General features: G+C 38.3%; 3 protein-coding genes across 3 annotated transcripts; 2 read left to right on the top strand and 1 right to left on the bottom strand.

The window, feature by feature from the left end:
• Nucleotides 1–1,230: 1,230 nt before the first annotated feature.
• Nucleotides 1,231–8,086, bottom strand: ctsf (cathepsin F). The gene is made up of 14 exons (XM_083890651.1): nucleotides 7,710–8,086; nucleotides 6,620–6,730; nucleotides 6,065–6,146; nucleotides 5,786–5,847; nucleotides 5,555–5,627; nucleotides 5,211–5,324; nucleotides 4,916–5,064; nucleotides 4,714–4,810; nucleotides 4,465–4,545; nucleotides 4,057–4,176; nucleotides 3,107–3,171; nucleotides 2,740–2,830; nucleotides 2,552–2,610; nucleotides 1,231–2,221 (listed from the first exon to the last, which is right to left on the bottom strand). The coding sequence occupies exons 1-14, from the start codon at nucleotides 7,950–7,952 to the stop codon at nucleotides 2,147–2,149; spliced, it is 1,422 nt and encodes a 473-aa protein (XP_083746777.1). The 5' UTR covers nucleotides 7,953–8,086; the 3' UTR covers nucleotides 1,231–2,146.
• A 4,292-nt stretch (nucleotides 8,087–12,378) lies between these two features.
• aup1 (AUP1 lipid droplet regulating VLDL assembly factor) lies at nucleotides 12,379–19,840 on the top strand. The gene is made up of 12 exons (XM_083891533.1): nucleotides 12,379–12,647; nucleotides 13,677–13,814; nucleotides 14,139–14,289; nucleotides 14,831–15,018; nucleotides 15,563–15,635; nucleotides 16,158–16,231; nucleotides 16,524–16,590; nucleotides 17,504–17,606; nucleotides 17,723–17,857; nucleotides 18,098–18,240; nucleotides 18,344–18,432; nucleotides 19,469–19,840. The coding sequence occupies exons 1-12, from the start codon at nucleotides 12,607–12,609 to the stop codon at nucleotides 19,518–19,520; spliced, it is 1,254 nt and encodes a 417-aa protein (XP_083747659.1). The 5' UTR covers nucleotides 12,379–12,606; the 3' UTR covers nucleotides 19,521–19,840.
• Nucleotides 19,841–20,424: 584 nt separating this feature from the next.
• On the top strand, nucleotides 20,425–26,115 carry fnta (farnesyltransferase, CAAX box, subunit alpha). The gene is made up of 9 exons (XM_083891803.1): nucleotides 20,425–20,567; nucleotides 21,992–22,077; nucleotides 23,747–23,861; nucleotides 24,087–24,191; nucleotides 24,314–24,440; nucleotides 24,670–24,818; nucleotides 25,032–25,094; nucleotides 25,299–25,479; nucleotides 25,594–26,115. Exons 1-9 carry the CDS (start codon nucleotides 20,440–20,442, stop codon nucleotides 25,759–25,761), a joined length of 1,122 nt encoding a protein of 373 aa, XP_083747929.1. The 5' UTR covers nucleotides 20,425–20,439; the 3' UTR covers nucleotides 25,762–26,115.
• The last annotated feature ends 454 nt before the right edge of the window (nucleotides 26,116–26,569 follow it).

Genomic DNA, 26,569 nt, shown 5'->3' with positions numbered 1-26,569 from the left:
CAATTATTTTTATTTTTTTCATATTTTATTATCGTAAATGAGCTGCTTTGAGGAGACTTGCATGCGGCACTTATCATCACTGTCATTACTTTTAACACGTTATTCTCCCTAATAATATGGTCATGTTAAAGTAATGAATTACATTTACTCATGAGTAGGTTTTTTGAAGTACTGTAGCCTACTTTGCTGCGTTTTAAGTCAACGCCGACTCAGTAAACGTGGCTATATTTTTGTGCTGTGTAATGCTACATTTAAAGAAACAAACAAACACCGTCAGAGCCATTTTATGTTTCTTTTTTGGTGTAATACCCGGATGCCACACTAGGTGGCACTCTGTACTGTGGAGTGCAGGAAAGTGTTAATAGCAGGTCTGCAGGTGTGCTGCTGACTGTGGAAGTACACATTTTTTGACCGTCGTCGTGTTGTGGCAAACACGTGTGGGCCTCTGTTTTGATTTTGCCCTCCAGTTACATAGTTAATGCAGGTGTCTGCACAGTTCGGCCGAGGTCGTTTATTTGTTAAGAACGCAAAACCGTGAATAAATGTTTGGTGACACACAACATTACGTGCTTCATTCATTCATTGGACCCGGAAGTCGACGCGTCAACTGGGGGTACCGGTGCAGCAGCCTCTCAGTGGCTTAGGTTCGTTTTTGTTGTTTTATTTTGAACAAGAACAAGTTACTACACGCACCATAAGGCTAAATGAAATGTTTTGGCACAACGTTTCTATTCACAGACTTCGAGAATAAAGTATTATTCTTTTACATTTGTTCTCGTAAATTGAAGAGATAAAGTTGTACATTTACGAGAATAAAGTCGTAATATTATACATATAAAATGTTTTAGAAGAGGAGAGTTGTTAAAATGAAGGCAGAGGAGGATTTTGTTTTACTTTAGAATAGGTTTCACAAACAAACACACATCAGCATCACATTGTCATAAGCAGGACTTATATTCGAAGAATATCGAAGAAAATGCATATTTAGATGAAGGATGGACGGACAGAAGTTGCCTTGCTTTGCTTTACAATAATATTTGTTCAAGTGGTAACATCCTAGATCCTCATGGTATCATCCTAGATCCTCAGTTCAGGTAATAATAAAAAAAATCTCCCTCCCAAACAAATGGGAGAAACCTCAAAAAGAGTGAGATGATCCTTCTCGCAGGACAAACGTACATTTAATAAATGTTGTTCGTACAGAGCAAATCAAAAAAGAAACCACGCACATGAATAGAACTCTTCATTTTTATTCAATCTTCATTTCTCATCGTCTTTTAAAAACTTTTAAAACCCCTCTCCAATACTTCACAATATAAGCACAAACAATAACATCATAACATCCAAGCAGACTAACAACACAGTAGTCAAGCAATAACTAGTTTTTTTTAGTGCAAGCCACACACCTTATTAAACATGGGCCCCTTCACTGTAAGGAAAGATGAGATACAAATGAACACGGTCTGAAACACAGCAATCACAGTGACCTGCAGGTCTTAACGGAATTAAATGCACAAAAGCTTATTTTACTTAAAATCACATTTCATGTTTCTCAGCCAAGCTAGCTTTAATTGAGGTGGTTTGTTTTTAGTGGAAGTTGTGAAGTTGGAACATAAGTCTGGTTTAACGGAAAACTAGTTACAGCAGATCTTTACAGACTCTTTAAAGTGACTCGTAATCGACTTATTCCATTGATGTGACACAGAAATCCAGTCATCAAATCAGATTCTTCAGTCAGATTTATGTCACATTAATGTGTTCCTAGATCAGATATATACAATATCTGATATGAGGCCAAGGGACACAAATGTTTGAATCAGTGCAGCGGTTTGCTTTCAGTGTTGTGATGCTGTCGACAAGCACTTGGCAACACAACAATAGAGGAAAGTAGTGACAGCAGTCGGTGGATAGAGGTATAAATCTGAGATTTAGCTAACATTTGGGACAATGAAGTAATCCAAGCCACACTGAAGGGAACCTTTGGAAATTAAGCAGTGTTCGTCATATCCAAAACACTTGCTATGAATACAGTATGAACCTCCAAATCTGATCTGAAGTGAATTGGAATTGAACAATGTGACTGGTAATGTGAATCTAGCCTACATGTAAGTTCGTATGAATGTTGTGAGAATATGTGGTTAGTGGTTTAATTGACCACAGCAGAGGAGCACATCTTGTTGATCCCACATGCATTGGACCCTCTGTATAGGTTGTAGTAACCCTGAGAGAGAGAGAGAGAGAGATAATTTTAATCACACACATAACTTCATGTGGGCAGCAATCAAGTGACGTAGCACATTCATTTATGCTTTGTTTATTTTCCTACTATGCAATGTACGTAAATGCTACAAAACAATAATTTCCATCTGTGGCCTTATCACATGATGGAAGAAAACTGAATATTTAAATGTATTGCTGCAGTGGTACTAAATTCTACTCACTGTAACCATATCAAATACAAGACCAAGACCCCCCCCCCCCCCCCCCCGCCACCCCACCCACCCATCTTTAAGGACAATGGCAGTATTCGGTAAAAAGCCCCTTTTGTTACCTGCTCTCCATAATCCTCCCCCCAGCTGTTTTTGATGGCCCAGAATGGGGTGCCTTTACCTGAAAACACAGAAACATCCAAACAATGCACATTACTTTATTCACAAAATTATCAAATGGTTTGGTCTCTTGAGTCATAGCAGTAAGGTGTGTGTAAATGAGGAAAAGGGTGAAGAAAATTCAACTCACGTTCTCCATATCCCACCATCAGCACAGCGTGGTCAATCATCCAGGGGTTGCAGAAGATTTTTAAGGGGTGAGACACACCCTTCCTGTAGAACTAGACATTGACGAGACAGTTAAAAACATGGTTATACATTGAAATGCAAGAGTAAATATGATGAATTGTGAAATTGTGAAATTCCTTATAAAATTATTTATTTGTCCCCTTTCCATTAAATTGACACAATGTAGGATTTCCACCTATATATAATGTCTCCAAGATTATTTTGTACTTTCCTTTGATGACTGCAACGTCTGTCATGTGACCCAGACAGGGACAGACAGACAGATGTTCTTTGAATTAGTAAGAGCTAGTAATGACTCGACTGCTTACCTGCATTGCAAAGGCATTGAGTGCAACAGAGATTGGTCCATTCTCAGCGAGCCAAGCAGCGATTTCTATGTCAAACAAAAATAAAGACCAGACCCTTTTAATGTCAAACTGACAAACACATGGCAAACTAATGAAAACCTGAAAATCAACAATGATCCATCTTTTATAGTTCTTAAAAAATATTTTAGGTGTCTTAAAGGGCGTTTATCTATCAGTGTTCAGTGCCATCTCTTTTTCCATTTAACGGGTCTTTTAATCATTTAAGTCAGTGGTCTTGCTCTTCAGTTACACCTCTGAAACTCCCATATTCTGGACCCTGGTCACTGAGGTCCTCACAACTCCTGTCATTTCCATTTTCTAGCTTGGAAACAAAAGGAGACAGAGCTTTCATTGTTGCCCCCAAGCTCTGGAACAGTCTCCCATCCCACATCACTGACCATGCTGAATTGCAAGGGTTAGACTTACCTTTGTATGATTCAGCCTCCTGTTGCTGTGAACATGCTTTTATTTAATCTAATTATTTTTGATATACAGAAATAACATAAAAACACTAAAAGATGACAACTGTAAAAAAAAAAAGTATATATATATATAACCTAGATTTCTGTGATGTCTGGAACTTGTTTACAGATTTCTTAATTAGGCATGTAAAGGGTTGTAAAATAATTGCAGTATCTTTAAAGCATATTTTATATTCTGGTAATGTTCCTTAGTTGTTTGTACCGGTTTAGTGATGTGCTGCTACCAAGTTAACAAGTAAAACACAGACATGGGCTTTGTGTGTGTTGACAGGTCTCCAGTAGATTTGACATCAGGCAGTATTTGACATCTTGTCTTACTTTTTTGCTGCAAAGCAGTTTGGGTCAATGAATACTGTTTTAAAGTGTACTATAAATAAAGGTGAATTGACTTGAATTGACATTCCCTCTGTATTTTTGCAGTCCACTTACCCTTCTCATCTTTGGACAGCTCTAAAGAACTGTTGATATAAGCAGCCACTTTCTTTGTAGCGAAGTTGCAGCTCTGCTTGTGCCCAGTGTAGGAGTAGTCTGTCTCTTGCTCTAGACCGCCTTAAAAACATGCAAGATAAAGTTCAACAATGGGTTAAAAGCTGGCACACAACTACACTTTTAACATGACATGACATGAGGGGTGGAGTTGAACTTGTGACCATGATGTCTTCTGAACACTGAAGTACCAGTCTTAACCACTGAGCTACTCCACCCATAAAACATATCTACCCTATTATGTCAACATGAATAACTCTTTTGATGTTTGCTATGAGTCAAAAAGGAGGTACAATTTTCATTAAATTGGAAGCAAAATGTCTCTCTGTTCTCCACACATTTCATTCATACCCAGCTTCTCAATGGCTTCATAAGCATTTGATGGGAGCCCTCCTTTGCACGCCTGGTCCAAACCATCACAGTCAACCAGCTCTGCAAGACAAAGATCAATACACCAATCAAATCATGGCTTTTATGTGTAAGAATAACCTGTTGTGGAGGCAGTTCAAATGTGCATTTTATGCTGCTTTTCCACTACATGTCGACGAACCTTACTGAATAATTTTATTATTGCTGTTAGTTTGCACAAGTCTATATTACCTTGTTCAGACAGTGACAGTAGTGATCCATTTTTTAAGAACCACTGGCCTTCAATGTTGCCTGTGACAGAAAATGCCCAGCAGGATCCACACATACCCTGCAGGAAACACACACACACACCTCAATATGCAGTAAGACGGTTCAATGCTATTAGCAAGCTATTTAGAGTGACTGCCCTAGAATTAACACTGTATGCTGGCACCTGGTTCTTAACAGGACTGACAGCTCCATGATCACGCCAATCCCAACTGGCAGGGGCAGGACTTTGGACAGGAGCGGCTGGTTTCATTGGCCGATGGAGAGTCCACTGGCTCAATAGTGGGTTCAGGTATGTAGAGCGAAACTCTTCCTCTGGAGAAAAAAAACAGAAAGAGAACAGTGACACTTCAGACAAAATAATGCAAACACACAAAAAGCAGAAGATTCATTTCTTAACATGAAACTTTTGCAATATGAACATGTGCACAAACAAAAATGACAGAAACACGGACATGTACCAGTTAAGTCGCTGAACTTGGTGACTCCATACTCAGCTGAGCCTTGATCCAAAGACTGGAGCTTCTCAGCAGTCTTCAGGTTTTCATGGAAGATGCGCAAACGACGGTCTGCCTCTGTTTAGGTTTAAAGGTCAAATAAACACATTTAAAAAGTTTTGTTTTTGTCAGTGCATGTTATTTAGATGCTTATAACCAACTTGTATGTGTATGTATGTTTTCAAACAGGTTTGACGAAATAGGCTGTGAGAGCATCAAGAGTTCAGGGTGTGTGTAGACAGAATGTGACACTATACATAACACCTGCTGTGCTTGGTATGTTCATGGTTTATGCGTCTGTCACTTACCTTCCTGGCTGCTGTAATCCTTGTTGTATTTGACCAAAAACTCTTTAAACTGCCCCAATAGTGCCACAGACTCCTGGAAGATGAAGTGCAGACAAAACATGTGCAGTCAATACAAAAACATCAATTTCAAAGTTCACATAGATATTGTTGAACTTGACAACCAACACAAAGTCAGACAGAAACGTGTTGTTGTCATGTCTGTTATTGATGTCACAATGACACAACTTTTACCTCCAGAGGCTGACTGCTGGATTGATCCTCCACCTTATTGGTCTCTTCTATTTGAGGTTCAACTGAAAAGACAGGCAGGACAAACATGTATGAAGTCTGTATATGAAGTATATGACAGTGAAATACAATAAAGTTGCAGTTTGGAGAGAAACAGTGATGTTAAAAAAAGAGAGCAGCCTAAAATAAAGCAAGGAAAACTAAAAGCAACATGTAAAGGTTGATTTTTACCTCATCATGTAATATTTGACATATCTATTGTAGCCTACTGACTTAACTGACCTTTAGTCTGGCATTTCTGTTTCAGCAGAGTCAAAGTGTCCTGCCAGGGAATGTCCCATACTTCAAACACACACAGTTCCGTCTGACATAAACAAACAAAAAAAAACCAAGATTGAATAACTGGGATAATAACTATTACACACTGTCAACCAAACAAACAACATGAATCAGGGTGAGTTACTAATAACCTTTGTGTGTATTTACATTCATCAGATTTCAACATTTCTACTTATTTGTTTATTAGATATTCTTTCAATTGAGAATGTTTCAGAAATAAACACAATAATATGTGTCAGCTGAGTGTGTGCATTTATGTGGCATGAGACACAATGCTTAGGGTTACTTCAAGCCAAGCCCAAGTCACAAGATCAGCTAAAAACAGAACAACACTGCTGCAATAACAAATGTGTACACAGCTAGGTTCACTGTGGCGTTTAGGAAACTCAGAGAATATTTAGTCAATTAAAACAACAACAATGGTCCTACAGTGCTTAATCTGTGTGGCTTCATAATTTCTTTCATGCTCTCTCTCTCACACATGTAAACAAAACCTACCTTGAGTTTCTGTGACTCGGGATAAAAGTCACATGTCTTGAGTTTGGAGGATTTCTTACACTGAGTGTTGCTCACTTCCACTGTTATTGTGTAGCGGATTCCCTTAACCAGCTGGAAAATAGATCAATGACACATAAATTAATATAATTACTGTGCCCTTTTCACAGCAGCCTTTTTGATCGGTCTCAGCAGGAAAAACACAGTTGTAAATATGCAAGTGAATGATGGCTGAGTTCCATTTTGTTTCCAAGTGAAATGAACACTGGCTTCTTATCCGTTGGTTTCCTGTTAAACATGTCAATATATGTCCCATAAAGTATATATTCAAACATGACTGTGTAATAATCCTGTGCCACTGCATCCTTTCACATTTACCTTCTATCGTGACATGTGTTTAGTGTATTGTATAGACATGTTTTCAATGTTTTTTTTCCAATCATTTCATATTCACATTTATCTTATTTAACGCTAATTCAGTTCCATTGAATTGTTTTTGTATATTATATATATATTTATATATATATGATTGTGTTTTAGAGAAACAATGTGTTGTATGTGGATACTTTTATTGCTCCATACTGAGATTGTAGCAGGGAGCATGAGACGAAATGGCACAAATCTAAACCTGCTTTAAGTATTTATGAATATGTTTTACTGGTTTTTACTTTTGCTAAAAGCAGTTATGTACAAGTTATATAAACTACATAAGAGGACGTGACAAAACAAACACACACTTTCACATACTCTGCATAAATGTCTCTACTTCAGGGAAGAATTACAAGGAGGTCATTCTGTAAGATTAGAAAGTGCCGAAACACTTAAACACAAGTGAAAATTTCACTCACTAATTTGTTTTCGCGTGCAGAGAACGCAGTGACCAATTTCTGCCTTTATTTTGAAGGTCACCCGCATCGTTTCCGGTCTGTTAATCCGACGTAACAGCAATGTTGTTTTCGAAAACAATTCTGGCTATATAGCGAAATAAATCATGATATAACCTTTATTCTATCACAAACATATGACATTATACAAAAAGATAACTACACAATGTGAATAAAGTCACCAAATGATAAACCCTTCATAATTGTACCTGTTTAGTTGCGGATATGAACCGGCTGACTTTGCGGAGGTGCATGGCGTTTGAGCCTCGGTTGTAACGATCCTCAGCGAACTCCAGAGCCTTCTCCAGGCCCAGGTCGGACTCATGCAGGCGGATAGCAGAACCAGGTGGCCCGAACAGAGGCCGGTCCAGATCTTCACCGAGCCCGAGCACCGAGCCCAGCACGGCGGCCAGGGCCAGCCACAGGATTACCGGACAACCACCGACCACCATGTTGGCCGCGACGTGTTTTGGAAGAGAAAAGGGACAGATATCCAGTGCTCAGTTAAAATAACGATGTTTTTACCGAGAAGAAGAGTCGACGATGAGTCAACACTAGCAGCGGCTGATCACGGTGTTGTTGTCAAACAAAAATGGGACAAGGCTTTGGGGGAGGAGCCAGAACACTGAGCTTATTATTATTGACAGAGGAGGCGTGTTCAAGACACATACACTGACATTAGTGCACGGCATATATTATTATCACTTAATAACAACATTGCAACAGTAATTACACAACAGTAAAATGGCACAATAATATACGATTCTTGCATGGTGCGATTAAAAAAAACAGTGACAAACACTTACGTACGACGGAGTATTAGGACTAAACTGAAAAATCATTTGAGAATAAAAATGTAAAAAGTCAAATGAGAAAAATTATTATGAGAGTAAAGTCTTAATATTACGAGTAAAAACGTCATAATATTACGAGTAAAAAGTCAACATTTTATGAGAGTATTATGAGAATGAAGTCGTAATATCACAAGAAAAAAATCGTTGTACTATTACGGGAACAAAGTCATGATATAACGATAATATGGTGATGATTTTATGAGGAAAAAAACGTCACAATATGTAAATAACGTCGTAATAACGTCGTAATATTAAAAAGTTGTAATGTTATATTATTTAATTAGAACCTTATTTAATTCAAAATATTGTTCTAATTATTATTATTATTATTCATAATACTACTACTACTAACAATAATAATATAAAAGCTACCAGTCATTTCCTCCTCCACAAGAGATGATTTCCTCTGATGATTGAAGTCTGATTCTTTCCTCAAAACAGACTCAGTTTCTTTCTCAGTCCTGATGCCAATAATAATGTGGTGCTGAAGTGCCCAAAGATTATTTCTCTATTTGTGAAGCCCAACCAAAATAGAACTTCTTTTCATACTTTCTTCGATCTTTTTTTTAAGAACTACATCATTTTAAATGCCCCCTAAATATATGTATCCTATCTGCAAACCAATAAAGTGATATCAGTGTGTTTGATGAGTTTAAATCAGATTTTTACAATCATATTTCCTATTATAGTTATGATAATAATTTCCATCACATCCTGCTGACATAACTGAGTCTTAAAGATGATTGCATCCACATGATCTAATTTACTGTCTAAAAATATGTTTAGATCATCTTTTAAATATACACACACAATACTTTTTCCCCTAATTTAGTCAAGCACTAGTTGATGCCCTCAATCAATATTGAACCACATAATTATTAACTGAGCCACAACCAATTATTCAACAAAAAGCTTTTTGTTTTTTTCCAAAAATAGAATTAGATTTATTTCATATAAATATGAAACAAAAGCAGACATGTACAGCAGGTTAAGGCGTCAATGTTAGACATGAGGAGGTCATTGTGGGATACCTTCTCCTTGTCCTTTTTCTTCTTTTCCCATAGTTGTCCCGTGTGGACCAGCCAGGATACAAATGCTCATGGCGACGACTGAGTTTGTCAGATTCATTGAAATACTGAAGTTTTTCCTGCTCAGATAGACACATCCATCTCCTCCCAAGCTCAGTATTAATGACTGCACTGTCCCTGATGTTAAGCTCAGCTGAAACCTTTTCCCGTTGCTCCTGTCTGAACAGCATAAATGCATTGGGTGGCTTCTTTATGTATGGTTGCCTGGTGTCATCCTGCTGCTGCAATAATTTTCTTTTCCCCAATGTGGTGGAGTTCAGACGAGGAGTAGCAGGAAAGAATCCAGTATTGAAGGCCTCCGGTGGAAGAGTGTAAATGACCTCACGATTAACCAATCCAATAGGAACCAAGTTCTTCTCCATCATGTGGAACATCATTGGGGTCTGTCCCTGATGTGGCTGGCTGCGCTGATGACCTGAAAAGGCTTGAGTCTGGAGGTGAACTGATGGGTCTGCAAGGACAGTTGGAGGATGTGGATACTGGAGAGTCTGGGGTTCACATTGTGACTCTTTGCAGGCAAGAAGGGGGTCACTCAGGGATGTCTCTCGTAGCAGAGGCTTAACAATCTGCTGCAGAGGCCGAGGTCTGTTGAGGACACATTCCTTCTCACTGATGGGTAACTGGATGCCCGTCTCCACCAGAAGCTCCTCCAACATCATCTGGAGTGAGTCTGGGCCATTTGGATCAAACTCCTCGTCGCTGTCAGGTATCCAGTGGACTGTCTCTTTTAGCTGTGCCTCCCCCTTCACCTTGAGAGGGTGTGGGGGGATAGTGTTACAATCCACGACAGGGACAGCGACGGGGTCTTCTGTCTCATACAGCAGCATATCCATCATCAGCTGAAGAGGGTCTGCTCCTTTGTGCATGGCTTTCTCCAGCTGCTGCAGTTCGGCAATGAAGTCCATGTTCCACTCGTTATCTCTTGTCTAAACGATGCTGCCTTCACTTTCTGCTGTTGGTGCTGCTTTCCTTTTTGTATGAGCGAAGACCGAGGACGAGCCAGCCTACCTGTAATTGATATAGTCTCCCGACGTTCCATTGAAGTGTCTTTGTTACGCATTGAGTGACTTTGATGTACGCACGTCTCTGTTGGCCGTCACCATAGAACACAGGCGACCGTTACCGACAGACCTCACTCATGCTAACCAACTTTACTGTACTTGTAGTTGCTTTTCTGCGGGTTCATGAGGTCACATGAAAGTATAAAACCATGTACACGGTAAGAACGACAACTCAGTTGGAGTCAAATTTGTGTATTTTTTGTTTTTTTGGCAAACAGCACTATTAAAGTTAAGTATGCTAGCATGCTAATGGGCGACATGGTCCGCCCGAACCTTTCACTCATAAAACTAACGTTTACTTGATTTTTACTACACTTATATATATCAATAATCTCGCTGAACGTGGATTAAGATTTTGTAATCCTCCATTTATACCTACCTTGTTGGAGTTGGAGTGGTGAAAAGTATACAATATAGACCTGGTACCATCATGTCCAGCCCATTCAGCCCCATCTTCACTCACTCATCTCTCCTACTACAGCGCACTACAGCGCACTCTAGCGGCATTAACTGTTTACATCATCTTAAAAAGAAGGTAAAGGATGCAATTACAGTTTTTCTCAGTCGCTTTGGTGCTTTTCTCAGATCAGAATGAAAATTATCATAACTATATTATCAACCTCCGCGACATTTAATCATTTGTGCACATCACAGTAGCAATTTCTCCTTGAAAATGCTTGTGGACATATATCAGTTGCTTTCATACAATTCTCTGCTGTTTAATTACATTATCATTTGCTTCTGTCATGTCAGTCAAAATGAACTATACTTATGGATGCTGAATAGGCGTTCCCAATAAAACGAATAGTCTTCATTTCATTGCTTGAGTCATTACATACAAAACTTTTGAACTAGTTATCAAATTCTGTCAAGCAAATTTTATAAATTTCTTTCATTTTTTCCTGGGAATGAACAATTGCTCTCAGGTGAAATTCAGATTTCACTCACGAGGAGATGTGTGAAGTATTAGTTGTCACTAATGACAAGCCACTTGTTCACAGTCACTCCGGGATGAAGTGGACAAAACAGGGGAAGAGTGAGAAGAGACCAAACACATAGGCAGATTCCTAATTAAATTAGAGCTACAGTTGCGGACCACGTTGTCAATCACAGCATCTATTTATGGGAGCTCAGCTCCCATTGGCGTAATTCAAAACCAGATTCGTATCAATAATATTTATCATGATAGATGTTTTGTTATGTATACTGCCAGTATGAGGAATGTCCTGACTGAATGTAAAATATACAAGTTAAATTTTCATTACATTGTCAATAAACAATCACCTGAACACTAAAGGATTTTAATTTGGTGATTAAAGGTCAAAGGTTAAGGTCACTGTTACCTTTTAAAACAAATTTTAATAATGTTATTGCGGCAGCAGGATGCAGGATGACACCATTTGATATTTGGATAAAACCATCAGATGAGCTGTCCTAAAAATGTTATTTGAACTCAAGAATGTACTGGAATAGATCATAGGCCAAGGTTCACAGTGATTTTTTTTTAAACCCTTTGATGTCTCGCCATGAGCATGTTTTCTTGTTAACACATACTAGATTACATTATATTTAAGTTTTTGCGTATACCTCTAAATTATGATGAAATAAATATTTTTCAAGCACAAAACCCCCAACACGAAAGGTGTTCTCACATATTTTGTATTTATAAACTATGGATGAACAAACGTGCGGGGTATGGAATAAAACCACTAGGTGGCAACAAATACCGCTCTTTTCCTCAAATTTCCTTCTAGAGGCTTTTATTTTGAAAGTACACATGTGTCATATGGTTGCATTCGTGGAGTTATTTCTGTGGCGCTTTTATTCTAAAGGATTTGGCCGGAAGTGCTATTGTTGTTACTGATGAATCAGAGGCGCTAGCGCTGTTAGCACCGCGTCCTAACATTTGCTAAGCTAACAACATATACCTGTTGGTAAAGCTGCCAAAGAACACATTTAGGTCGGCGGAACATCAACGTTAGCTTTCAGTTTACCCACCGAATGACAACGGTGTCGTGGTGAACGTTATGCCTAACTTGTTTTTGGGTATAAGGTTGTATTGTTCTTAGCGTTAGCCTTTGAGCAAAGGTCTGACTGGCAGACATGGAGACTCGGGGGATTGAAGACATGTTCGACTTTCGTCGGTAAGTCAGCGAACGGTAGTTATCTTATTTGAGCTTCATCGATAGCCTCGGGCCAATGCTAACGACATATGAGGTATAATAATTATATAATATTGTCAATGACATTTATCGTCTGGTAGCTAACTATTGAAGGCTTCAGGCTAATTGCTAAAGTAGATATGAAATTACACAGCTAGCCATCTTATCTAACTGTGTACTCGAGACGTTCACGTTTGCAACGTTGTACAATGCCTGTTATATGTTTCAGATTCTGCTGCCATTAACTGAAAATGTACTTCAGTTAGTCTACCTTAGATTAGCCTGAGCTATTTCAGTTAAAATCAAGCGTACAACATTGTTTCCAAACAGCTGAATAAGACCCAACAACTGGGATTACATGTTTGTATCCATCTTTATGTGGATTGTAGCGAATGACTTTATTTCCTTATATTTGGAAAATAAAGTGTAATTCCCTTTCACTCAAAATATATTTAGCCTATTTTCCCCACATAGGTATTACATAACGCCTGTTAAGTTTGCGGTAGTAATGGCCATGGCGTTTGAAAATAGGTCTTCTGAACCATATTGCTTAACCAACCACATTAAAACACATAACACACTAAAGCAAAGTTGTGCACTGAAACTCACACCTGACTCTACAGGAAATGCAAAACATCTCACCCCCAAACTTGTGTAAAATTATCACTCAAATTTCAGTGTCCAACTGTAAAGTAGTTAATCAGTAAGCATTTGTTTCTCTTATGTGACACTGATGAATATATATATATATATATTTTTAGTAGGCAATATAATATGGCTACATTACTAGTCATATATAGAAGATAATGTTGATCTGCGTTTGTTCAGTGATTACATTCAGTGACCTAAAGTAATAGTCCATGTATGGCATGTAGTGAGATTTTTTTTGAACTCATTCTCAATGTGTTGGTTAGATTCATGTAACCATGTCAAGGTCAAATTAAAGTGTATTTTTTTCACAGTGCCTGTGTCTTACCTACTAAATTAAATGTTTCTACATTTTGTGTACAGGCTCCCCAAAGATGCAGTTGTTCTCCTGTTGCTGCTGATTTACTTTCCAGTTGGCATATGTCTGATGTTAATACGGACTTTTATCGGCATACATGTGTTCTTGGTCAGCTGTGCACTTCCAGAAAGTTTTGTTAGAAGGCAAGTAGTTCAATAATAATTTTTTTCCTGCAAACACACTTTACCCTCAACAGGAGTAATAATATCAATTCATGTCATGCATGTGTCATCTATAGTAATTACTAATAATGAATTGTTTTTGACTTACCATGTTTCCTTTACACAATGATTTCCTGTGATACCTTGCTCTCAGTCATTTTTGGTTAAAATACCCATGCCAATTTAACAGTAGATGAATATTAATGCATAGTCTAAATACACATTCAATGTTTTAAGTTTATCCCTGCAGACCAAGAATGAGTATTACATGTTTGTTTACATCCAATTTCCTTTGTGTGCTTTTAGATTTATTGTGAGAGTTATGTGCTCAGTCCTGGGAATGCATGTAAGACACAGAAATCCGCGCTCCAGAGACAAAAACACCAAACTGTACATTTGCAATCACGTGACAGACTTTGACCACAACATAATCAACCTCCTGACTCCCTGCAATACTGTGAGTGTTTGATTTTTATCTGCTTAATTGTTGTACAATATGATATTAATATTTTGTCCATGAAGACATCTTAATAATTTCTGCACTAGTTACCTATATGTTGAAATGTGCAGTGTTCAATTGAAAGCTGTGTATGCTACTTTACTGCTAGACCAAGTCTAACCATATTACATAACTGTGCCAACTTTTGTAGCTTATTTTTGTGTAAATATCTGGTGCACATGCAAACCCTTTTAGATAATCTTCCTGACAGTTTTTCCTTTAAGCTCGTGAATGCTCACTGTGACACTTTGAGGTTGGAAGAACAGCATGTTCTGTGACAGTAATTGCACATGAAAATGCAAGCAAGTAAAGAAGACTGTGCTTGCAGTGGTGCTTGAAAGCAAGTTGAACTCTTACCTGCTCACTGTCTGGGGCATTATGCCATGGCATGTTTTGTCTGTTACTGTGTATTTTCTTGTGTGCAGCACATTCCTGCACATTGTTAAATATGGTAAATGCAGTGTTTGGTCAGCTTGCTCTGTCTCTGTCTTATAACTAGCCACAACTAGAGGGCTCCACAGGCTTTGTGTGCTGGGCCAGAGGCTTCATGGAAATCCATTCAACATCTGGCCAAGGAGCAATAGGAGAGTCCCTTCAGAGATACTGTTCCACTGAAGGCACCACACCTTTGCTTCTGTTTCCTGAAGAGGATACCACAAATGGTCGTGCTGGCCTCCTCAAGTTCAGGTTAGCATTTGTGTAGCAGGGTAAATTACTCACTGAAACAACTCATATTTGATTCAGCTCCTGTGTCAGGTTTTCCATTGCCTATTAGTGAAGCACAGCTGTACCCTTTGAGATCCATCAGCATGTTCCTTTTTGGAAGCTCTGATTAAATCAAGCCAACCACAAAGTTATCATCCATTTTCCACTGCACTTTGAAAAAGAGATTAAAAGGATTTTTTTTGTGTATGGAGACATTAGTGCAAGGAAATGAAAACAAGAGCAGTGCTGATTCATTTTTATTAACCTTTCTCTAAGTCTTCAGCAAATTTGTGTGTGTAGTGTATTTTATTTCATAAAATGATCAGGAGTATTGAATTTTAACTTGTAAAGTGCTTAAACAGTTTCTTCAAGTTTTTTTTTTTTTTTTTACTCCACTTTAATAGTAACTGTTGTGTTGATGTGGAAAACACACCAACAGGTCACTGGTTGTTTACTTCATTTATCTGTCTTTCTCTGAATGTTTTATATAACTATATACAACATACTTGTATGTTTTTCCTCTCAGTTCTTGGCCTTTCTCGCTGACTGATTCCATTCAGCCCGTGGCCTTACGAGTATCTCGCCCACTGATTGCTTTGGTAATTTCATTTTATTGACTCTGACAGAACCTGATGATAGATGAGGATATTACCATATTATCAATAATATATTGTGCTAATAGCAAGAACTCTCTGAAGCTCTATTAGTGTGTTTGGTATGGACTCATAGAATGAACATAGTGTAAGCATTTTGAGATGCAAAATGACAATGTACAAAGGAGGTGAGGAAATCAATAGTGGAGAATAATGCATTTTTATGCTTAATTCATAAGTTGTAGAAGATCATTACAAAACAAGTGAAATTGTCTGCAAAGTGTATTAATGTGGCCTTAAAAAACTCTATATCCAGCCAACTCAGTACCATGAGTAAATCTTGGTGCAGCAGAGTCTGAATATGAATAAACATTTTTATATAGGTGCAGTGTAGTTTGGGTCACCCTGACACTGCACCACAGCTGTTATTGTCTTTTTCAGTTTGACGTAGTTGGTTTTAAGTGAGTGTCAGCTATGTTGCACTGTAATAAAATACAAATTGACATTATTGTATTTGTCTGTCCGCAGAGCACACCAGTGTCCAGTTGGCTGACGGAGCTCTTGTGGACGTTTTTTGCTCCATGTACAGTGTATCATGTAAGGTACTAAATACTTTGTATCATTATTTTTTTAACAGCAATTGCTTTTTAAAATTAAATAGTGATATTCTACAGTGGCTCATGTTGCAAAATTCAGTTTATTGTAAGCTGGGGTAATTTTTTTTGGCCAGAATTGCTTATTAATATACTGCATGTATACTGAGTCTTAATTGTTTAAAAAAAATTAATTGAGTTTTATACAGCTTATTGATGATTTTCAGAATTTCCACTCTGTCATTCATGTCAAAAATGACTTCATACATTGCATTTTTTTTGTTTGTCATTTTTGTTCCAGTTGGCTCCCACCAGTTTCCAGACAAGATGGAGAGTCAGCACAGGAGTTTGCCAACAAAGTCCAGGAGGTAAAAGCAATGTTGAGCCCCATTTCTACCAGTTTGGTTCAGTTCAGTATGTCACACAGTTATTTTTGTTCCTTTGAGTAGGGAGTCAAAACAGTCAATCCATTTAGTCAGTTTTTGGCACCCTTTTGTTGGGATAGGAAGCACAGAGGTCAGGCTCCTACCGGGTGTAGCCATGTCACTGCACTCTGATGACTGGTCGACTAAGAATCATCACTTACATGTTACAGAAGAGAAAAGCGGTGGTGGTTTTCCTTGTAGCCTGCAGCCTTACCTCAGTCATGTTTTCTTCTAGTGATAAAAAGTGACCTGCCAAGAATAAAAAAAACATGGAATGATGGATGTCCTCTATAATAGTTTGTTCACTGTGTTGCATTCATCTTTGTGGAATTTATTTGTGAGCTACACTGTGTCTCACTGGTATGATATGCTATTTATGTATCTGGCCCTCAAACCCTGCAGTGGAGACACAAGTCTGTTCAGGGTGGACTGTTTTAAACCACACAAAGTGCACTTAACTGTTTAGTTGAGTAGGGGGTTAGGTTTATAGAGGTGAAACAAAAGTGTAAAAAAAATGTCATGCAGTAATTCAGGGCGTGATTGGTGTAGTGGTTAGCAAGACCCGGTCGGTTCTACGGCTTCGTCCCACAGTCCAAAAATCGCCCTATGTCAGCTGAGATTGACGCAGCCTCCGCGACCCTCATGTGGAGGATAAAGTGGTAGAAAATGGATGGATGGATTCAGTTCATGGTTTTCCCTGACCATAGCAACTAAGCTATGCTACTGGTTCCCTAAAAACACAGCATTGGATTTCTAATTTCCTCCATCACACTGGCCATTTGACATTTGCCTCCTCTTCCACTTTTTGCTGAAGTTAAATGTGACTCATGTTTCTAATGTTGCACTTCTTTTTCAGCTACTAGCAGGTGAGCTTGGCTTGGTTTCCACCAAAATCACAAAGGCTGATAAAGTGGAGCACATCAAAAGAAAAAGACATACTGTACCTCAAACATCTACAAGTAAGTGTAAACACACTATATACACTCCATTTTGTACATTTAAGCATTCAGCTGATTTGTGTTTATTTTTGAGAGAAATCAGCTATTTTTTTTTTTTACCCCCTTTCTTATTTAAGGTGTCAGACCGGGTTCTGTTGGGCTTGGTTTCATGGCCCAAAGTTTGGGCACAGATGATAGGATTACTAAGATGGCCCAACAAGTAAAGGATGTGCTGCCTCATGTCCCTCTGAATGTCATCACAAAGGACTTGGGTAAGATACAGATCCAATCATGTGGTCATTTATTGGTATAAAGGTAAACATATTTGTACAACTTCCTTTGGTACAGCAAGTTATGTTCTATTCATGTTCACCTTCAACTTAACAGAACAATTGCATGTATTGTCACACTACTGCCACTAAGCTATCATACCCGCATCTCTGCTGCCCATTCTCGAACTTTACATTTACAATTTTACAGTTTCTTATAGTTGTCTCTTGTTTTTTGTACAGTGAAAACCAATTGTGTTGACACAACCATAACAAATTTGCTGGAGAATAAGGAGGAAACTCCAGTGGAAGCATCTGCGACATCATCTACATTTGGACCCTCTAATAATAGCTCTTACTCCTCTGGTTCTGCACCCACAATAAAGGTTTGATTCTATATGCTGTTATATTTAACAATAAAAAGCAACACTTATTATATAAAAACATGCGGGGAGTTTGTTTCTTTGAATATTTTTTTCTCTTCTGCAGACTGCCGCCAAATCTTTTGGGAGATCACCAGGTGACAGACATTTGTCTCTCCAAGAGAGGAAAGAAGCACTGTATAATTTTGCAAGAAGGTGAGTTTTTTTTTCTTGCCATGAGCAAAGCAACCTTTATAAAAAATATTGTATTTTTTGGAGGATGAACTGCTGTCCGTAGTATAATTACATTTTTGATTAGTCTCTTCGCATTTGCTTTAATGAAATATTTCTGGACTCATTGAAAATGCACCATTTCTGTCAAGCTCATGTTAATGAGACACCTCAGAGAACAGCAAAAGGTGATTCATTATGCACAACATCTTGCAGTTGTGCAGGAATGAACAGTTATGCAATATTCATATGGTGTGAGATTTACTTTGGATTTACTGCTATGGTTGTGTCTGTCAATTAGAACTAATAATACACAGTGTTAAAGCTCTAAAATTTTTTTGCTAATTTAAACTGTGTAGGTGATTGGTGCTTTGTGGAACTTCTATTGTCCCCCTGTGTATATCTGAGTAAAGTCTGCATCTCTAGTTTTCTCCCCCCGCTTATGATTGTGAGGTGTTACTGAACATACAGGTTTAATATTGAGCAGTAGAATCTACTTCTGAAAATGAATGTGTACTTCTTGGTGTTTTCAGCTATGGTGTTGCTGTATGAAGCCGTTTGCTGTGTGCTTCTGCTCGCTTACTATCATCAGAAAATGTTAAAAACATACATTTTTAACACATCTGTTACATGTTTTTTGACAGAAAACTGTTGCCTTACATTTATTTCACCTGTATTCTGCGTTTTTGAAAAATAATATTTTCCCCTTTCCCTATCAATATTTGGGAAGTTTCTATTTGCAGAGATTAAACTCTACTGATAACCCCCTTTTTAAAATGTAGCATTTATTAGTTTTACAGTTGATATTAGATTGACCATATGGCTCTTTATTTTAATTAGGTCCAGAAGGCCACTATAGTTTTTGAAACCTCAATGAGTCCAGAAGCAATCAAAAAGATTGTAGTTTATAGATAATGAAAAAGTTAACATTCAACATTTTTACCAGTGTTACATTGTTCAAAGCTTCTATATTTATGAAGTGAAATAAACAGTGGTTAATGTTTTTTTTTTTCCTCCTTAGACGCTACATTGAAAAACATGGATTGGATCAAGAACAAACCACAGATCACTGAACACTCTTCGGGTCAAGCCATCATTGACAACCTGTCAGAAGAAGCGTATACAACATAAATAGCTGTCTAATTTAAATGGTGGTTTTATATTCGGTTAACAGGTTCTGTTACAAAACAGATTTTGTTAATTGCAAGTAATGGAAAGTATTCAGATCATGTATGAGTTGATGCAATGGTTATTATGCATGTCTTTAATTCTTCATTCTGGCTGACACATAATTTTGATAACAATTTGTATTATGATTCACCGACTGTGAATCATGTATTTATTTTTATAATGTCCAGAGTCATTGATGAAAATAAAGCTCAGCTTGACCTTGCCTTCGAACATTTTTTTTGTAACATAGAACGTTGAAGTCACTGTTGCTTCATTTAGACTGGAATTTGATTCAGATATAATTTAATATGATCTAGAAGACAATTTAACAAATCATTCCATAACATGAAGAAGCCAGAAGATACAGATCAAGTGTCCTTCAGCAACAATCTAACCCCCAGTGTCTCCAATGACACTAGTGAAAGTATTTATGTACTTCTGAGTATCTTCAGTTACTGGAAAAATAGGTAAATATAAGGTTACACAAAGTTTTATCTCGGTGTGATGTTATAATCGCTCGAATGTGTAACTGACAGCTGAAAATAACCACTGGAACAGTAAGAATATGTCTACTAGTGTTTTTGTACACTTAATGTAGTTTATTGTGAATTAGTCACTTTTGTATTTATTAAGAGTTGTGCCAAAAAAAACTGAACACATCTGTAGGGAGAAATCATGTTTATAAATGAGTCCCTGAGTCAAGAGAACCTGCTACAGGAGCATAACAACTAAAGAGCAAAGTACGTTTCCTCTCACCGGATATGACGCCATTGTTCTACTTCTCTCTTGAAATACGGGCACGATTAAGCTAGCAGGTTAGCCATGTCCGGAGTCGAAGTAAGTCCGAATGAAACTGTGGAGGTGAAAGAAGACAATGAGTTTGATGCTGAGGCTGAAGACCAACTCGAGGATGATTACATCCTTGACCCGACCCGATATATGTTTTACAGGTAGTGTCTGGCTGTCATTTTCATTTAATGTTTGGGTGGTTAGCATTGTGGCTACTTTCTCCGTAACTAACAAGTCAGCAAATTAAGTACATTACTGGACTCAACAGTGACGGATAAACAAACGTGTAATGTAAACAGTGTCTGCTAACTGTTTACATTTGTTTGCTTCTGCTATTTTGTCTGCGCTCCTGCCACAAGTGCACATACTCAGTTGTGGCACCGGCTACTTTACTGGGCACACCTATTCAACTGCCTGTTAACTCAAATAACACTGAAATATTTGATCAGCCAATCACATGGCAGCAACTCCGTGCTATTGTGAATGCAGACAGGGTCCTGCTGGAACTGACCTCTAGAATGTTGAGGAAAGGTGATTTTAGTGAAATTTGAACCTAGAATGATTGTCAGTGGCAGATGGGCTGGTCTGAATGAAAGGAAACTACTGATCAACTGGGATTTTCACACTCCAACATTTGTATCTTTCACAGAGAATGGTCTGTAAAAGAGGCAATATGCAGTGCATAGTAGTTCTCTGGGCAAAAATGCCTTTTTGATGCCAGAGGTCAGAGGATAATCACCAGACTGGTACAATATGATGAGCACTTGTTACAAGCAAGATCTGCAGAAGACTATTTCTGAACACACAAGTCATTCTTTGAAGCAGATGGTTCTACAGCAGCAGAGGAAGAGGTCAGGTGTCACACCTGTCAGCCAAGAACAGGAAACTGAGGTTAAACTTCATGCAGACTCACCTAGTTTTGACAATAGAAGGTTGAAACATTTGGGTTGGTCTGATGAGCCTCAAGTTCTACTACAAAATCTGGGTGGTCGTGTCAAAATGAGTCATAAACAATACCCTGTGTTGATGGTTCAGATTGGCTGATAAATCTGCAACTGTGTGATGCTGTCAAGTCTGAATATGGACTCAAATCTGAATTATTTTTAATTCAGATACATTGTTGATTGAATCTATACCACAAATGATTATAGCAGTTTTCAAGGCAAAAAGGTGTCCAACCCAGTACCAGCTAGGTGTATCCACTCAAGTGACCAGTAAGTATAAAGCTGGCTTGGCTTTATTTCACGGATCAACACTCTCAGTTGTGGGGGGTTGGAGACAATCCCAGCTGACATGGGGCAAACGTCGGGGTACACTCTGGACAGATGTTTAATTTGAAAGAGTACATACAAAATTAATGTTTTTCATTATTGTTTTATATTTTTATAAATTTACAATAATGCTGTGTTCAAACAAATTAGTTGTGGTCTTGATTTAAAATGCAGTGTCCCCTATGACCAAGCAAGACCATCAAAACGTGGTTTGACTAATGAACCTGGGTCTTTAGGCCATGTGTAGCTTCATACTGGAGGTGTCGTCGTATAATAGTGGCTAATGAATGATCCCCTGTCTTTTTGTGTTTCAGAGACAGAAAGGAGTGGGCTGACCTAGAGCCTGTTCCCCAGGATGATGGACCAAATCCTGTCGTGAAGATCGCCTACTCTGAAAAGTGTAAGACTGTTGGGCTTGTTAGTAAGAGACAGTCATGCAGAGTCCTCAGTGTTTACCTTGGAATGTTTTCCTTAAGCAGTGGTGCCGTTGTTGTGCCCATGAGGATGTGATGCTGGCCCATATTCATGCAAGTCACAGTAGCATCAAACTAAATGGCCTTAGAATCATTAGCATTATGTACTACCTTGATGTAGGAGCCAATATTGTGTTGATGTAGTTCAGATTTAGTTTAAATGAAAGGTATGTGGTATCAAGGACCTTTTGATGTTATTAGATAAAGGGCATCTTTGATACCTTTGATAGCTATGATAGATGGATAGGTGATATATGCTTGAAAATATTTAGTGACCACGCATTCCTGGCTTGCAATGTGTGTGATAGTTTTTTTTTTTTACCGGTTTGTTACTGTTAAAGCTATAAATCTAAATCTACAACTTGTAACATCAAAGGAATATTTTCATGTGTTGTTGAGAGAGGCTTGAATATATTAATGGAAATAACCTGTATGGTTCTCCCTGTGTGTGCGGGGAGTGTATCCGGGTTGGCCAATTTCTTCCCACAGCAGATTTGGGGATTAGGTAAATTGGACACTCTAAATTGATCATAGGTGTGAGAGTGGATGGTTGTTTCTCTATATGTGACCCTGTGATGGACTGGCGATCTGTCCAGGGTGTACCCGCCTTTTGCCATATGTCAGCTGAGATTGACACAGCGACTCCGCAACCTTAATGTGGAGGATAAAGAGGTAGAAGATGGATGGATAGCAAGTGGAAAATAAATATGCAGATGTCGCATGACTCTTCCATGCCTTGGTGATTGAGGAATAGAAACCGTACATATGAGTCAAGCCCTTTTAAACCTGCAGACAGCTAATAACTTTAAATGACTTTGAGATTTAGTTTAAGTTCACCACTACACTTGATGTCATAATATATTGTTATGTACTTTGAATTTACAGGCAATAATGGCAAGTAGCTAATTCACTTCCTATTGGTGTAGCTAATCTGTAATCTAAACTTTAGCCTTTCATGGAGCAATGTTTGCTGCGCAACCCTCTAAACTTTACCAGCACATAAAGAAACAACATATGACTTGATCTTATGAAGCTGTACTGTACATTTACTACCATAGTGACAACAAGTTAGTGCAAACATCTACCTCTGCTCTCCTCACCATGTTCGCTTTTCTGCCTCTCGCTTGTCCTGCACTGCAGTGTTTTCTGAAGGAGATATATTAATAACTTTTAAACAAGGAGAGGGTTTGTGATGATTTGATGCAGTAATCTATTACTCCAAACAATTAGACTGCAAACAATCAAGATAGTGTTGGGTGTTGTGCTTATTGAAAATCATTAGTAGGTCCTCCATATTAATGATTGTATGAAATGTTAGTGGTGGAGCTCACAATCGAAGTGGTGAGGCATCACAGCTGAATGATTAAAGAGGAAAATCTTGTACTTATCAATGATGGGTGCAGTGAACAACAAACACCTGCACATCGATTATATTTTGCTAGCATGTGTTTTTTTTTGTTTTTAACTTCCTACAGAAATAATAACAGTGAGCACATTATCTGAACAACTTTAATTTACACATGATCAGCAGCAGTCATAACTTTTCTGGTGAATTTCAGACTTTTGTAATTGATTCACATACATTTCTTCTAACAGTCTCGGATGTTTACGACTATTTCCGTGCCCTGCTGAAGAATGATGAGAAAAGTGAACGGGCGTTCGCCTTGACAGCAGATGCCATCGACCTAAATGCTGCAAATTACACAGTATGGTGAGCATGGTGCATGAGTTTGATAACATGTGAACAAATGTACAGATTTTATGGTTTAGAATATTTACTTTCCAAATGATACTTGAACATAATTTTAGATAGGAAGTAGACATCTCACAATTTGAAATTTAGGCACTACATTTGCATATTATTTACCTTCTGAGTAGCAGTAACATTGTTTATGTTTAAAAATGAGTTTGTCCTCGTTTGTCCTTGTTTGTGCAGGCACTACCGCCGAGTTCTGCTGCAAGCCTTATCAAAGGACCTGAGGGAGGAGATGAGGTACATCACTGCCATCATTGAAGAGCAACCCAAAAACTATCAAGTCTGGTGAGTGCTGGCAGGTCACATGCTTATCAATCTGCTGTTATTATCAATGAACTGTGCTTTAGGTTTGATGACATGAAATATAATTAAAGTCAAAATAAGGATTTTCCCAACTCATCTTCCAGGCATCACAGACGTATGGTGGTGGAGTGGTTGAGTGACCCCTCGGAGGAACTGGAGTTCATCGCAGATATTCTCAGCCAAGATGCAAAGAACTACCACGCATGGCAGCACCGACAGTGGGTCATCCAGGTAGGTGTTGAGGCACATTTTGGCTCCTGGAACTGAGGATGGTGATCTGGTGTTCTGCCCATAGTGAGCCACTATGCCAGACTGAGTCCTTTACTTAATCATTTTTGTAGTTTTATTCAAGGCCTTTTGTAGACGGTGTTTTTCTTAATAATTACAGGGCCACCATTAAAATCACTACATGATTTCATAAACAAGTTTGTTGCCAAAACTTCTTTTATTACATTTTCAGGAGTTCAAACTGTGGGATAATGAGCTGGAATTTGTGGAGAATCTTTTGGAGGAAGATGTGAGGAATAACTCTGCCTGGAACCAGAGGCATTTTGTAATTTCTCACACCACAGGTTTCTCTGACTCCATCGTAGTGGAGAGAGAAATTCAGTAAGTATTTTCCCTCTAAATATACATTTAGACACAATTATTTGTTGGATTTGTAATTTGAGATTTGAAGATGTTTGGAAAAAAAGGTAGTTTGAAGAGTTTAATTATAGGATCTGACTACATGCTTCGAGGACAATACTACTTTTTTGAGTGGCAAGCATGTGTTCTTATATTTGACTAATGCAGTGTTTTTCTTTTATTCTATCTTCTAAGGTATTGTCTGAACCAAATCAAGAAGGCTCCCCACAATGAAAGTGCATGGAACTATTTAAAAGGGTAAGGTGGAAAATGCATAATATATATATATATATATTCATCATGTTCAGGGTTGTTCAGGCAACATTCTTTTCTTATTTTCCAGTACAACCACTGACCTTTTAATGTCCATTTCTTATTGAGACTACAGGGGAAAACTGAGTTGAGACTTGCTCATTAAAAATGGAGAAGCTCACTGACAGTATCTCCATTTTTTCCCTCAAGGATGCTGCAAGACAGAGGTCTGTCATCTCTGCCAGGCCTGCTGGTGAGAGTCCAGGAGCTGAAAGACACACACTGTTCACCTTACCTTCTAGCCTTTCTATTTGATTGCTATGAGGATGTCTTGGAGAGCAGTAATGTGGAGGAAGAAGAACGAAAAGAAACTTTAAGAAAAGCCCTAGAAGTAAGTGCCAAGGCTAATAAAAGGAGTCTCAAAAATTCTCAACCTTTTTTTCTAATATTAATATTATTTAATGTCGTTTTTGTAACCCTCCCTGTGTTTTTACCTCCCTGGAAGATTTGTCAACTTCTTGCGCAGGAGAAAGACACCATCCGTAAAGAGTACTGGCTGTTTTTGGGACGTTCGTTAAACAACAAATATGGGGGCAGTGATAACTCCGAGGAGACCAGGGCAGATGACCCTGAACCTTCAGCCCCAGCATCTGTGCAGCAGGAGATGAGTTAGATCTCCAGAGGACTTGCACCTTTTCCACATTATGTCCCGCTTTGTCAGTGCTGTTGGCAGATCTGCACCAGTCCATACAGTTTGATATCGCTGTGCTAGAAGTGTTAGACACTTAGATATCTATAGCCTTAAAGGCTTCTGCTTATTGACATTTAAATACATAGATTGCTTGAACTAAACAACATTTGTGTTTGGTTTTTTTTATTATTATTTTGTCTGATCCTCAATAAGAACTGAATAAATGATGACTCATCAGGCAGCTTCATAACACCTGGAAGTTTTTGGGTTGTGTGGACATTTTAGTCAGAGAATTCATGCATGTGTTTTTAATTGGAGGAAAAAAGCTTAATGAACCAGAGACTGAGAGTGGTTTGTGAAAACTAACAAACCATTGCTAATAAAGCAGATGACTGATGAAATGCAGTGGTTTGCTGCTGCATTCTGACTGATGACTCAAAAGAACATCTTGGTTTTTCTTTTTTCTTTCCAAATCAGTATAATTTGATCGAGACGATCTGCTGTCTTTCTGTCAGTTAATTTGGTCCTTTGAGCTGCACTGCCAGGGGAAAATTGATCTTACCAGCCCCTGTTCACACAGCATATGTACTGATGCTCTCAGACTCGTGTCCTGGACTCCCTTGGAGCTAGAAAATGGATTTACTCCACTAGATGCAGCTGTTTCTACTTCTGCAGACATACAAGTAGAGCGCAATCTGGCCCCTCCAGCTTTGAACTGCCAGCAGTTTATAATTACTGCTTGTCTGGGTGCTTGATATTAGTGCAGCAATGCTTGCTTTTCTCTGCTTTT

The sequence above is a fragment of the Microchirus variegatus genome (genome assembly GCF_963457635.1).
Source record: "Microchirus variegatus genome assembly, chromosome: 6".
Taxonomy (NCBI): domain Eukaryota; kingdom Metazoa; phylum Chordata; class Actinopteri; order Pleuronectiformes; family Soleidae; genus Microchirus; species Microchirus variegatus.
The sequence above is the reverse complement of the archived record's forward strand: the minus strand, read 5'-3'. Positions and strand labels throughout refer to the sequence as shown.

Excerpts from the sequence above, each read along its gene's own strand:
- ctsf (XM_083890651.1), bottom strand. The coding sequence starts at position 7,952 with ATGGTGGTCGGTGGTTGTCCGGTAATCCTGTGGCTGGCCCTGGCCGCC. Across the intron at positions 5,848-6,064 it reads ACAGAAATGCCAGACTAAAG|TTGAACCTCAAATAGAAGAG; the intron begins GTCAGTTAAGTC and ends CTGTCTTTTCAG. Across the intron at positions 4,811-4,915 it reads TCAGTCCTGTTAAGAACCAG|GGTATGTGTGGATCCTGCTG; the intron begins GTGCCAGCATAC and ends TGTTTCCTGCAG.
- aup1 (XM_083891533.1), top strand. The coding sequence starts at position 12,607 with ATGGAGACTCGGGGGATTGAAGACATGTTCGACTTTCGTCG. Across the intron at positions 18,241-18,343 it reads GTTCTGCACCCACAATAAAG|ACTGCCGCCAAATCTTTTGG; the intron begins GTTTGATTCTAT and ends TCTCTTCTGCAG. Across the intron at positions 18,433-19,468 it reads CTGTATAATTTTGCAAGAAG|ACGCTACATTGAAAAACATG; the intron begins GTGAGTTTTTTT and ends TTTCCTCCTTAG.
- fnta (XM_083891803.1), top strand. The coding sequence starts at position 20,440 with ATGTCCGGAGTCGAAGTAAGTCCGAATGAAACTGTGGAGGTGAAAGAA. Across the intron at positions 23,862-24,086 it reads GCTGCAAATTACACAGTATG|GCACTACCGCCGAGTTCTGC; the intron begins GTGAGCATGGTG and ends TTGTTTGTGCAG. Across the intron at positions 24,819-25,031 it reads GTAGTGGAGAGAGAAATTCA|GTATTGTCTGAACCAAATCA; the intron begins GTAAGTATTTTC and ends CTATCTTCTAAG.